Source organism: Lycium barbarum, chromosome 6 (genome assembly GCF_019175385.1).
Source record: "Lycium barbarum isolate Lr01 chromosome 6, ASM1917538v2, whole genome shotgun sequence".
Classification (NCBI taxonomy): domain Eukaryota; kingdom Viridiplantae; phylum Streptophyta; class Magnoliopsida; order Solanales; family Solanaceae; genus Lycium; species Lycium barbarum.
This window is the reverse complement of record NC_083342.1, coordinates 89123653-89137313: the sequence shown is the minus strand read 5'-3', so window position 1 is coordinate 89137313 and position 13661 is coordinate 89123653. Positions and strand designations below refer to the sequence as shown.

General features: G+C 34.9%; 1 protein-coding gene across 1 annotated transcript; it reads right to left on the bottom strand.

The window, feature by feature from the left end:
- Positions 1-1540: 1540 nt before the first annotated feature.
- Positions 1541-2266, bottom strand: LOC132644172 (secreted RxLR effector protein 161-like). Its single transcript, XM_060360752.1, has one exon. The coding sequence runs from the start codon at positions 2264-2266 to the stop codon at positions 1541-1543; it is 726 nt and encodes a 241-aa protein (XP_060216735.1).
- Positions 2267-13661: the final 11395 nt, after the last annotated feature.

The following is a 13661-nucleotide window of genomic DNA, read 5'->3' as shown; positions in this document are numbered from 1 at the left end:
AAAATGTGTAGTCTTTCTTTGCTCAAAATATAATCTAGAAAATACAATTAATATCAAATTTGGGATGTAATAATATTCATGTCTTGTGCATTTTTATTTATTATTTTTTACTTTCTTGAAAGAAGAAAGTAGAAGCTTGCAACTCCAAGAACACACACTTTTCTTTTGGAGGTTGCAAAGCTAAGATAAAAATGTGATTTTAGTTATTTAAAATACTCCCTTGTCTAGTATTCTAATAATACATTTTTACTTTTACTTGTCACTTTTAGCATATTTAGATCTTTTTTTGCGCGGATTGCCCTTTATTTGGGGTGGTCTTTAATTTTTGCCCTTCAAATTGGTAGTCTTTAAATTTTACCCTTCGCCTAACACCCCAATGTTGTGGGTTCGAACCCCAGCTCAGTTAAAAAAAATCGCAAGGCAGAATTTGGGCTGCACAGGCAGAAGCTCTGCCCATGCAAATTCTGCCTCTATTTAAAGACCACCATTTTGAGGGGTAAAAATTAAAGACCACCCCAGCGAATGGCAATCTTGCAAATTGCCCTATTTAGATAAGACAGATTTTTTTCATGTTTTACTCAAAATATTAATTACTGATTTCAAATCATTTTTAAGTTCATTAAAAATATGCACCAATTAATATGGATATGATGATAAATTATGCAATCCGCTTATTATTTTTCGAGGTGTGTGCCTAGTCGACAAAAAATAAACGGAGGGAGTAGTTAGTATTACTAGTTTTGTCATTCCCATGTAAAAGAAAATAATTAAGTGGAGAGGATTACAATTAGGATAAGCCCATACAATAGGAGGATTTGTAGGCCCAAATTATTGAAGTATAGTTTAGCGTTATTTTGTTAAAAATTCTCATAAGTTAGCAGGGAGAAGTTGTCTCGTAGGGTAAAGGCATTAGTGTATGAATCGATAAGGACTAAGGATCTAGTAGCTCAGTTGATTTGCTACCTGAAATTTCACCTTGTTGGTGAGGGTTCAAATCCCGTCAATCCTCATGTTGTAATTCCCTCCCCCCATTTCTCCTATCCCCTATGTAATTTTTAAAAAAATGAAAAATGTATGAATTGAAATATTATTTCTTAAACTTTGTGCCTAATCAAACTAAGAAGCTTAAATTTGGATAGAGGGAGTAGTAAATATTGTGATTTACAGTAATTGACAAAGAAAGTAATGAAGATGATCTTGAAGAGAATGGTGTATGAAGCTATTATTTCTCATAATGGTATATCAGGGTATAAAATGCATATATAGGACCAGCTAAGAGAATAACTAACTCCTAACCTCTCTCTTCTAACTATAAAATGGAAGTTAGTTATTTAACTACTTTTGGACTAAGTTACAGAACTGTCCTTACTACTCAATTAACTTCTAATTGCTTTTGTACATCAACACTCCCCCTCAAGCTAGGAGGGGAGAAAATATTGTGAATTCCTAGCTTGGACAGTAGGTACTCATGTTGCACTCAACTTAGTCCTCCATTTGTAAAGATATTCTGATTAGAAATATACTTGATGTCAATCAGTTCTTATTGCAGCTTTTCTCTAGCAAAGTGACAATCAATCTCTATGCGCTTAGTCCTCTCACGATATACAGGATTAGCAGCTATTTGGATAGTTGCTTTGCTATCACTATAAACTTCAATAGGTAGACTGAAATCTGCATCTACATCTTTCAAAATCCCAGTCAGCCAAACCAGTTCTGATACAGTAGTTGCCAAACTTCTGTATTCTGATTCTGCTGAGCCCCTAGAAACTGTTGTTTGTTTCTTAGCCTTCCAAGATATAAGTGAATCTCCAACTTTGATAATAAAACCTGTCACAGACTTTCTAGTAATGGGACAACCAGCCCAGTCTGCATCACAGTAGGCTGACACTTTTCTGTTTGAATTGCTTGATAATAGAACACCTTGTCCATGTTGTTTCTTTAAATACTTCACAATCCTTAAAGCATCATCCATATGTGAATTCTTTGGAAGTTGTAGGAACTGACTCAATGTTTGTACTCCAAATGCAATATATGGCCTGATCACGGTTAAATAGAGCAACTTACCAATCAATTTTTGATATGCAACTTGATCAGTTACAGGATCTTTCACCACTTGTTGTTGTTTTTGACTTATTGCCTCATCGTATTTTTTTGTTGTGAACTTGGCATTGATATCTATAGGTATCCCTTCTGGTTTTGATGCAGACAAGCCAGTTTTAGAAATAAGCTCAAGAGCATATTTCCTTTGATGCATAACAACTCCCATCTTTGACCTTGCAAATTCAATACTTAAGTTCTCCCAAGTCTTTCATCTTGAAAGCATCTTGTAGGTCTAGTTTAGTGTCTTCAACTATCTTTAAGGAACTTCCTGTGATCAACATATCATCAACATACACTAACACCACAGTTGTACCTTCATTAGACTTCCTCACAAATAGTGAGTAGTCATGTTGACTTTGCTTAAACTGCAACTTGAGCAAGGCCTCAGTGAGCTTTTCATTCCCTTGCATAGGGGTTTGTTTGAGTCCATACAAGGACTTAACCAGTCTACACACTTTCTCCCCCTGACTGGTGAAACCTTATGGAATGGACATATATTTCATCCAATAAATCACCTTGTAGAAAGGCATTGTACACATCCATTTGATGGATATGCCAATGTCTAGATGCAGCATTAATAGTATGGTCCTAGCAGTGACCATTTTAACCACAGGAGAGAAAGTTTCCTTGTAGTCTATTCCTTCCTTTTGACTATAACCTTTGGCTTCAAGTCTTGCTTTAAATCTTTCCACCTCACCAGTTGGTTTGTACTTGATCATATAGATCCACTTGCACCCTATGGGATTTTTTCCTTCTGGAAAATCAATCACCTCCCAAGTCTGAGTACTTTGTAGTGCTTAAATCTCTTGTTCCATTGCTTCTACCCATCTTGGATCTTGACAGCTTTATGATAAGTTGTAGGTTCTATATGATTTCAAGAAGTAGTTGTGTAGGCTTGATATGACTCAGATAGATGATCATATGCTATGTAATTGCACATGGGATATATCATATCCTCATTAATATTCAAGGACACAATGTCCTTCATACAGACTGGTACTTGTCTGCCCTTTCCTGACCCTCTCACATGATATGATACCAATGGGCACCACTCCTTCAAGGCCATCACTCTTTCCCAAGCTAAGGAGCTCTAAGACTTGCAAGTGATGTTTATGACGAGAGGGGCATTGGAGGCGCTTGAAGAACACCTCTCAAGAGTGTATAACGTATGGATGATTGTTTGGGAGGATGTTGAAGATGAAGGCATAAGAAGGGAAGCCATAAAAAGTGGCTAGAATTGCAAATGGCCAAAGAAGAGCCAATGTTGGCTATTTTCAGCCAACTTGAGGCTAATTTTGCAAAGGGTCTCTTTTGGGCCTTAGTTGTAAAAGACAACACTACATATAGTTGCCTTAGTCATTTCATTACTTTATTAGCTTGATTATTGAAGAAAAACCAGTGATAGTTTGTTTAGTTAGTTAATTAGAGATTAACTTAGTGATTAGTTGTGTGGATCTTTGGTTGGTGCTCTAAAACTCTTATCCTTGATTTTCTACATTGAATTGCTCATTTGTGGATTCATTGAGTCTTCCTTGTTGATTATCAATTCGTATAGGTTCATTAGTATGAATTAATTAGGAGGATTTAGGTTTAACATACCTAAATTTGCCTATAATTCCTTTACTAATTGGGTCTTGCTTTTATCTTAATTCCTTGCATTTTAATTCCTTTTGAATTTCTAGAGTTTACATTAGGAATCTTTATCATTTGGTATCAAGAGTTTGGTAGAAAAATTGTTCCATCAATTCTTCATCCTTGTTTCTACAAAAAAATATATATATATATATAGAAAATTCGAAATTCTTCAAAAACCCTAAAAATTTTGTGTTTGTTTTGTTGATTTGACACTAGATTCTTGTTCCCTAGTGCTTTTTGAGTCAAATTTCAAAATTTCAAGTCAATTGGATCATTTTTTAGTCATCCACAATTAATGGAGTTAGAAGGCGGAAGAACTTGAAGGTGGTCTTAAAAAAGAAGAGGAAATTATTGGGTTTGTTTCCAAGCCCTATATATATATATATATATATATATATATATATAAAGACAGTAGAAGAACTAAAAGAAATACTCTTTCATGAGTAGACCAACTTTCACTCAAGAAGAAGCCTCAAAATTAATAGAAAAATCTATAACTTTACCACAAGGCTATAGTCTACCTAACGCTAAATCTGATCAAATAATACTAAAACAAAATATTACGACACTCTCATTATTATTAGAAATAACTAAGAAAGTAGAACAGATAATAGTACCAAGGTTAGAATTGACAAGCGAACACCTACAATTGATAAGTGACCGACAAAAAGAAAAAATTCATATAGAAACCCCAAAGAATAAAGAAGTCTTTCTTGTCCTTGCCTTTCTGATCCTCCGTTGTTTCTTGATCTAATTGGAAAAAGGCCCATTTTTGTGGTTTTCTAATTATTTTGGCTTTTTCTTTCTGAGATGTTATTTCTACCTTCTTTAATTGCTCTATTAATTCTTTTCAATTCTCTAATATCACTAGTTAATACTTCTACTTGTTGTGTAATTTGAGTTACTATCTGGGTTGTCTTTATTTTATTTCAGTCTTCGAAGGTAATTTTTCTAAACTAAATTTGTTATTTAAAATCTGAATTTTTCTATCTAGTTCTAATTCTTGTGATTTTAGATAATCAAAATTCTGTTCTAATTTTTCTAACGTTTTCTTTTGCTTGGTTTGTGAAGATTCTACTACGTCTAATATTCTGATAATGTCTTTATTATTTTCTTGAGTTTTTTCACTAAAATTTATCACTAAATCTACTAGTGTATTAAATTGTTTGTCTTCATTATGTAATATATGTTCTCCATTACTAAAATTACACTTTATAATACTATGATCTTTTAATGCTCTATATTTCTTTTATGGGTATATTCTTAAGTCTAACTATTCTAAATTTTTTAATGTATCTATTTTATCTAAATTTGTTTATTATCCTAAAGGAATTCTTGTTTTACAAACTTTCTTTTGATTTTCGATGATGGTTGTGAGTCTTTCTATATCGTCTCTTATGCCCTGTAATTCCCACGTTATAGCAGAAATTGTATCTTCGTTAATCAGGCTTTGTAACAGTCTATTTTCTATTATTGATGATAGCGTTTCTGTATTTATTACTTCTAAATATGCACTTAAAGCCTTTTCAACTTTTCTATGTTCTCGTCTTCTTTCTATATCTCTATATAAATACCAATAGTTAATACCTATTTGTCTAGCGAAGGGATGTGTTTTCATATAAAGGGGGCTAGTACGGGTTAAATCGTCTTTGCCTTTGATTCTGAGAGGATTCTCTAGATCTTATGTATCTTAGTAGTTTATATTCTAATCCTGATATTATATCTATTAATTCGTGTAATCTTGGCTTATTTTCTTTAGAATTACTTAATCTAATATATTTTGGGTATAACCTATTTAATTCTTTTTTAACTTCTAGATAATGATCTTGCATATATTTAACCTAAAGGCATGAACTTCACTTTGCTTTCTATATATCTAATATATTCTTCTGCTCTAAATATTTCGTCGTTTGTAAACTGTATTTCCCAAAGGAGGTTATTCCTAAAACTTAGAATATTTGTGTTAGTTTCTAGAGCTTCTCTGTGTACGGTTTCTAGGTATTTAACTTGATTAGTAAGAAACCTTAGTATTTTTCTGGTTTTTCTTAATTTTTGTCGGGTAAGGTGTATCATACGATAATGAAAACTTACATATTTACTAAAACTATGTTGTCTCACAAAAATTTGTCTAATAGTAGGGTCTTCGTTTTCTAGCAGTGAAAGGTCTTCTCATCAAAAATATAGTTCCTATAGTCCAAAATCTTCTTACTCTGATACCAAAGTGAGAGGGGGTTAAGTTTTAATAGTTGCTAGGCCCTCAAATTTAGCAAAACCTGAAGAAAAAAAAAAGTGGAGAAGGGCCCAACTGATGTCAGTGCGTCAGCCCCTGCGCAAGGCCTACTCCCAGCCTAAGAGTGCGTGAAGGCCAACTTCAGAGGCTATTTTCCTTTGTTTTTTGCCCTGTTTTTTTTTTTTCTTTCTGCTTCAAGATTTCTCTTCTTCTAATTTCTTTTCCTTGATTCTTCAAACTAATTAACAATTAGTATTTGTTCTAACTTGATTGTTAAATTAGTTCTTGAGTCCAAATTTTATTTCGTACCAATTTCTTCAAGCTTTTCTCATTTTATTTCGTTGAACATTTATTGGATCTTGCCCGTTTGTTTTGAGTCGTCCGTCATTCCTAACACAAGAATCTATTCTTCTACAAAGCTTAGCAATCATGAGGCTTGATTGGACAATTGGTTTTCATTCCCAACCTTGGATGAAGAACTAGGTTGAGTGGTAAGCTTTGAGAGTTAAATACGAGTGACGTGAGGAACTTTACTACTAATATTGTTTGTTGAGTTTTGTAGGTACCATAACTAATTCCGAAGGACAATCACATAATGGAAAGGACTCAATGGCTCTCTTACTTAGGGAGTTTGCAAGGATGACCACGGAGATAAGGGAGTTTGCAAGGATGACCACGGAGATAAGTGCAATGAGGGCGGATATGGGAAGTATCAATGTTAGGTTGAAGAATGTGGAGCAAAATAGTAGGTTGGGCCCTCCCCAATCAAAAGATGGGGATGTGAATGTTAGAGATGACGTGAGTAGGAACCCCAACACCTCACCAACTACAACCCCGAGACAAATATGTGCGTTATACTATTCCCAAGCTAGCCTCAATCCTTCCTCATCCATTCCACACCCTACTAATCTAAATACCGACGCCTGGGGATATGTGAGGCGAACCAACCCCAATTATACTAACACCCTCAAGGGGAACGTCCACCACACGTGACCCCAAGAGTCACTCCACCAATTTTTTCCCACACAAACCCAAATGCACCAACACTACAAAACTTTACCCCGGAACCATTTCCAACCCAATACCACAATCCTACTTATGAAGAAGAGGTTGAGGCATATGAGGGGAAGAGATGGTGGGAGGAGCCACGGTATGGAGGGAAATATGGGTATAATGCCCAAAGGAGACGAGAAGGTTTTCGTAGACCTTATGAGGAGCGAGGTAGGTGTCAAGGTCATGATAACCATGCTAGATAGCATGGACATAATGACCGGCCGAGATGGAAAGGGTATGAAGATAGGGAAGGTCAAGGCCGCAATTTGCATACTACTAAGGTGGAACTTCCTAAGTTCAAATGTGGGAGTGACTCGGAGGAGTTCTTAGAATGGAAATTGCAAAGTGAAAGGATCTTCCTTACTAACAACATCTCGGATGCGTTGAAAACAAAGTATGCCCTCACCCAATTTGAGGGGTATGTATCCACTTGGTGGGAAACCAACAAATGTGAGAGTGTTCAACGACATATATTTGACGTGCCAACTTGGCAAGAGTTGATTGTGCTCATGGAAGCAAGATATGTGTCACTTCCTAACCTTGGTAAGGCGTAACAGATTCCCGGCACCTTACTGGCCGAGCGAACCAAGCTATAAATTACACTCACTATGGCTCGAATGGAAAATAAGAAAGGAGGCTAACTTATGAATATAATGTCATACATATGTATATGTACAATGGGCCCACGATGCCAACATAACTACTGACGAAACATAACCAGGCTATATACAAGAAACTGTCTGCAAAGCCTCTATGAACATGACTGAAGCATATAAGTCGGGACAGGGCCCCCGGCATACCCGTAACACAAAAAAGTACATATACGAACCCAGACTTCGCAATGCTCCAGGAAGAAGTGGAGCCCGCTAATCAAGACTCGACCTGGAGGTAGCCTACTGTGAAAGGTCCTCATCTCATCTGTCTATACCTGCGGGGATGAACGTAGCGTCCATAAGAAAGAACGTCAGTACGAAAACTGTACCGAGTATGTAAGGCGAAATGTAACATAATAAACATATACTATAAAGAAGAAGGATAAGAATCAACCTGACACTTCTGAGCTACGATGTAAATCTAGTATACATATATATACCTCTTCATATTCTTGCAATCTCTACTATGTCTGTGTATCCTACTGATCAGTGGTAACTGCCCGACTGATCAGTGGTAACTGCCCAACCGGCCATAGCTCGGTAGTAATAACTACCCAACTAGCCGTAGCATGGTGGTAACTACATAGCTGCCCAACTGGTTGTAGACTAGTGGTAAATATAATCAACATCATGACCCGGCCTCATGAGTAATATCTATGCACTTCTCATGGTCATCACTAGTCTGTTATTGCGTACATGACCACATAAGACTTGTAAGCACAATTCAAGGCCATTAGGACTTCTTCCCGCTTAAATAAACATTAACCAAAGCCTAAGATACATCATAAGCCTCTCTTCTAGCATCAAATACCTCATTAGGGATCCTTTACTAGCACTCTATTCATGTCCTACAAAACATTCCTTAAATATACATTCCTAAATTCATCGGAGTGACGTAAGGTCAGTAAACCTATGATTTATATTATGAAACAATCATCATGAACATATCTCACCTAAAATCATAAGATAAGATCAACATCAATGAATAACATCAATGGCCATTAAGCACGTTCAATGATATCACAAGAACATCAAGAGCTATAAGTTTTGATATTTTAGAAATAGGGTTATTGAGGATATCATATATAGGTTCACAACAAAGAAATCATGCCTTAAGAAAGAAAGGTTTAGCCTTACATACCTGGAAACTCACTTCTCGACTTTCCAACCTACCTCCCGTCTTGCAATCTACTTACGATCGTTCGTAGTCTCATAATCTACATATAAAACCATTCATACTATTGTTAGGCTCACCATCATACACTTGTCTCAAGCCTTTAATTAAAATTCTTTTAGAATCTGCCGAAATTCGGGCAGTATCTCCCCTATTTATATGCCTAGCCCGAAATCACAATCCAGCAACCAACAACAACAATACTAACATCAATAACAATATTACCAATACCAACATATTCCATAAACATCCCACACGATGTTTTATCCAATTTCCCAACCCATAAATTCATTATACAGTCATTTAATAACTTTTCTTCCGTAAATAGGCTTAAATCAATATTTATAAGGGAAGATTCATACCTCACTTCCACTAGAACCTCAATCTCCTCAATATTCACCTTGAATCCAAGCCAAGTTTCGCGGTAATACGATATTATAATCACAACTATACGCTGTCCGGACCTAAATCTGGAGATTTTACTTAATTTGCGTTAAATTAGATAAATGGAAGTTAGGGGAACTCTCCAGTTAATTTGCGTTAACTACTTTTGGACTAAGTTACAGAACTGCCCTTACTACTCAATTAACTTCTAATTGCTTTTGTACATCAATAAATACATACAAATACTTACATGGCATCAATCCAAGGCATCAAAACTGTCTGCATGATGAAACTGTTGTTGTCTGTTATTATTTCTTTCTTGTTCTTGCTTAGTTTACTTTTCTGTTTTGTTAGGATAGCCTTTAGCTTAGTATCTACTTTTTTCTAATTATTGCTTTTTTTTTCTCCCTACTTTGTAAACTATTCTTTTTTATTTAATGGAATAAGCCATCCCAGTGGCCTTTTGAAAAAAAAAATACATACAAATACTTACAATGATAATTATATGTACAGTCAAACCTCGTTATAGTGGTAGCGTTTGTCTGAAAATTTCATGGCTACTATAATGAAGTGTTGTTATAGATGTATACTAACATTTTTCGTTTAGATCTCATTTAACTTTCATAAACAAAAAGTACGCAAAAAATTATATTTATATACTTTTTATGTTATAAATGAAAATAAAATACTTGTCAGATTTAAAACTCAATTGATTTTCATATTTTATTAATAAAAATGGAAAAGAGCAATACATTACTAATAAATTCATGTGGATCGAAGTAGAGAAATGTTGATTCAAACCATCATTCAGGAAGTTGTGTTCTGAGCGAGCCTCATGCCTGAATTAGTATCGACGGTGGCTAGCCTGAATTTCTATCCTTGGTAATGTCATGTGTTGACACCCAATTTTGTCCCGCCTCTCCTCCGAAATACTTATTTACGCTTCTAATATTTTTTGGCAAATTAAAAAATATATTTATATTTTTTACTATAATTATTAGCCTCTTATCAATATCGGCGTTTCATTATTCTATTACAGTTACTAGCTATTATTATTATTATTATTATTATTATTATTATTATTATTATTATTATTATTATTATTATTATACGAGCCCAATTCACCCCCAATATTTTCAGATTAACCCAAAACAATTTTCATAGGCCACTACCCATTTTAATTCACCCCAACCCAATCTTCAAACCACCAGCCCATTACCCATTAAACCCGACCCGACCCGACCCAACTTATTAAACAATTGAAACCCTTAGGTTTCTTTTTATCCTTCAGCCGCCCCCTCCCCTTTCTCTCTCATTCGCTCCTTCCTCTCTCTTCTCTCCTCTCCAACAACGCCGCTCCCCCCACTTCCGTTTGTCTCTCCCACGCTCCTGTTCCCCACTTCTTTCTGTCCCCCACGCTCCTCTGCCATCCCCACGTTCCTCTGTCCACGCTCCTCTAAAACGAAACCCTAAATCGCCTTATAAATAATCGTTTCCAAGTCAGTTTGAGGGAGGATTTTTGATTGGTGAAACCCCCCCCCCCCCAAGAACCGGGAGGAATTTTGAATTCAAAAAAAAATTCCCCAAGAAACTGAGGTTTTTCGAGTCGCAAGAAATCCCCCATAGACGACATTAATTCTTTTAGCTGTATTGTTCGATATCGAGTCAAAATCCACACCATTTTTGTTCTATTTTTCCCTTGGCATTCTGTTTGGATTCGAAGGGTATACAAATTCGGGTTCTTAGTGTTTCTAAGTAGATTTGAAGTGTTCGAGGTTAGATCGAAACCTTCGCCTCACTTAGCTGCACCCGAAGAAGGTCAGTAAACCCCTTTCCTTCGTATAGCATGTTGCACCAATGCTAGTCTGATTTGTTCTGGATTTCCGAAGTCCATAACCTTTGTGAAGTGTTGAATTTGTCTCACTAGTATGAAAAATTGAAAATCTATGAGATTGAAGTAATTGTAAGTAGTATTTGAAGATCTCTGATTCGTGAAATTTGTTCTCCATGGATTTGAGATTAATATACTTTGAATGTCAAGTTTCTTCTATCTGTGGTATAAATAATGTATGACATTGTTCATTCGTGTTTCTGAGATTATTAAGTTGTTACAAAGTGAAGATGTAACTTGGTGCTGAACCCTGGAAGTAGCCCAACTATTTAGAATAGATTGGTTTTCAGTATTCAAAGCCAATGACTGCTATTATGGTTGTGGGAATTGTTAGGTGTTTTAAATTTCTTGTATACTTGAACCTGTACCAATAGATTGTGATATAAAGTAGATGACCTTTATTCCCCATAAAAGACCATTTCTGTGGTTGTACATTATTTGACGCCACAATATTACTCGCTGAATCTGTTGCATATTTATTGAAGACCAGAAAGAATATCTTGGATTTGCAAATATATCAAACAAAGGATTTCTCTGTCCTTGTAATGCGTTAATATGAATGAAGGAAGTATATATTCTATTATCCTGCAAATTACAGTAATCAGCAGGGCCTAAGTTTATTCAATGAGATGAAATAGATCACATGGGCTGCAGTTGTTTCTTTATTGTTATCTTATTTGGGTTTGAACATTTTCTTTAAGTGTCCTTTTATTGTGTTATGTGTTAATTCCAGTTGTATACTTAGTTTCTTTATTTAGTCTTTTATTATATACTAATCATTCTCTTTCGTTTTTGTGCATTACCATCGCATACGAGTCCGAGGGACTCGTCTTCTTCCGCATTCAACGATGGGCTAAAGCCCAACGTAATTCTCTCGAGTCAGCCCTGTCAGCCTTTATCCGCAGCAAAACAAAAAGGAACGGAAATTCCGGGTCAAGGCCCAATAGAGTGAACAGTTCTTAGCAGTCCAAAAATGAGCTGCGCCACTGTTCACAGCAGCCCCAAAATGGGCTAAGCTCATCTCATTACATTTTTTTTCTTTTTACACATTTGTTTTATGTTGTTGCATTTAACTTGTATTATGTGACTAACTTTTATTTTTGTTTTATTTTCTTAATTTAGGTGAACCTTAGCGAATTTAGTGGGTTAGCTTTAGTATAATAGGTATTAAATTTAAGAGAGAAACTCAATTAATGCCATAAGTTTCATTTTCTTTGTCACACCCCCATTTTAACCCGGAGTCAAAATTAGGAGTAATGACGTATTGGTGATTCCTATTTTGTTTTGATTTTAAGGAGTCGCCACCTAATTAATTTAATGGTGAATTAGGACACCTAGAGATTAACTAAGGTAAAGTTAAAACTAAACCTCCGTTAATAGTCTGCTTAACCAGTGTGATTCTAGGTAAGGGCTCTATATTATCCTAAAGGGAAGGGGTTAGGCATCCTTCAGAATCCGTTAACTTACGGTTATCCGACCAACTTAGGTTAATTAATTAAGATTAAATATAAAATTTAGAAAATGACTTTAAAATATTGATGAAGTTTTTAAAAGAAAATAATGTTAGTTGGAATAAGATTTACATAAAATATAATAATTTGCACAAAAGAGGACTTTAAATGCTATTTTAAATAAACTCATAAATATTACTACGGCTTTAAATGAAATGCTATTTTGGAAATGAAAACTTATGAAAAGATAGTTTGCATAAAAGAGAATTTTAAATGTTCTTTAGATAAAGCTTAAAATGTTGCTAATAGTTTTTTTAAAGGGAGTAGCATAATAAAATGAAGTTTACAAAACATAATAGTTTATATATAAGTAGAAGAAAAATGCGAATTTATGCAATGTTTTGATAAATAATTAACAAAACTAAGCAGTGAGATATTAATTGATTTTTGAGTTTTAGAAGTGTGAATAAGAATATAAAATGGCTAATACATTTCCTTTATCAACTCTTTTTATCTTTATCAACTATGCTTAATGAATGTGTTTGAATTTAGGCCTATTAATGATATTTTGAAATTGAGATAAGAATATGACCCTTTTAATTCGAAAAATCTGAATTTTATACTACCAATTATTCTAGAAGTCTATTATGGATATTATAAAGCATTTTAATATAAAAAGAAAAAAAATGAACTTTATGGAATTAATTATTGATCTCTTTTAACTAACTACCCATTACTAAAACTAAGCCTACTAATTTATTTAAGATTCATCTAAGTTCAGGAAAATAAAAAAAAATAGAGTATTAGTTGCACAAATACAAATCAAATATATAAAATGAGATAAAGAAACAAGCGATATTAAATGGGCTGTTGATTGCTGCTGTTGGGCTTTTAGCCCAATAGTTTCTTTATATAGCCTGCTGCGGCTGTTGCTGTCAATTGGGCTTCGGCCCAAAATTTTATTTTTTTTTATCTGTGCTGCGGACAGAGCTGATAGGAATGACTCGGGAAGATTTCGTTAGGCTTTTAGCCCAACACCGAACGCGGAAGACGACGAGTCCTTCAGACTCGCACGCGATGGTCATGCACA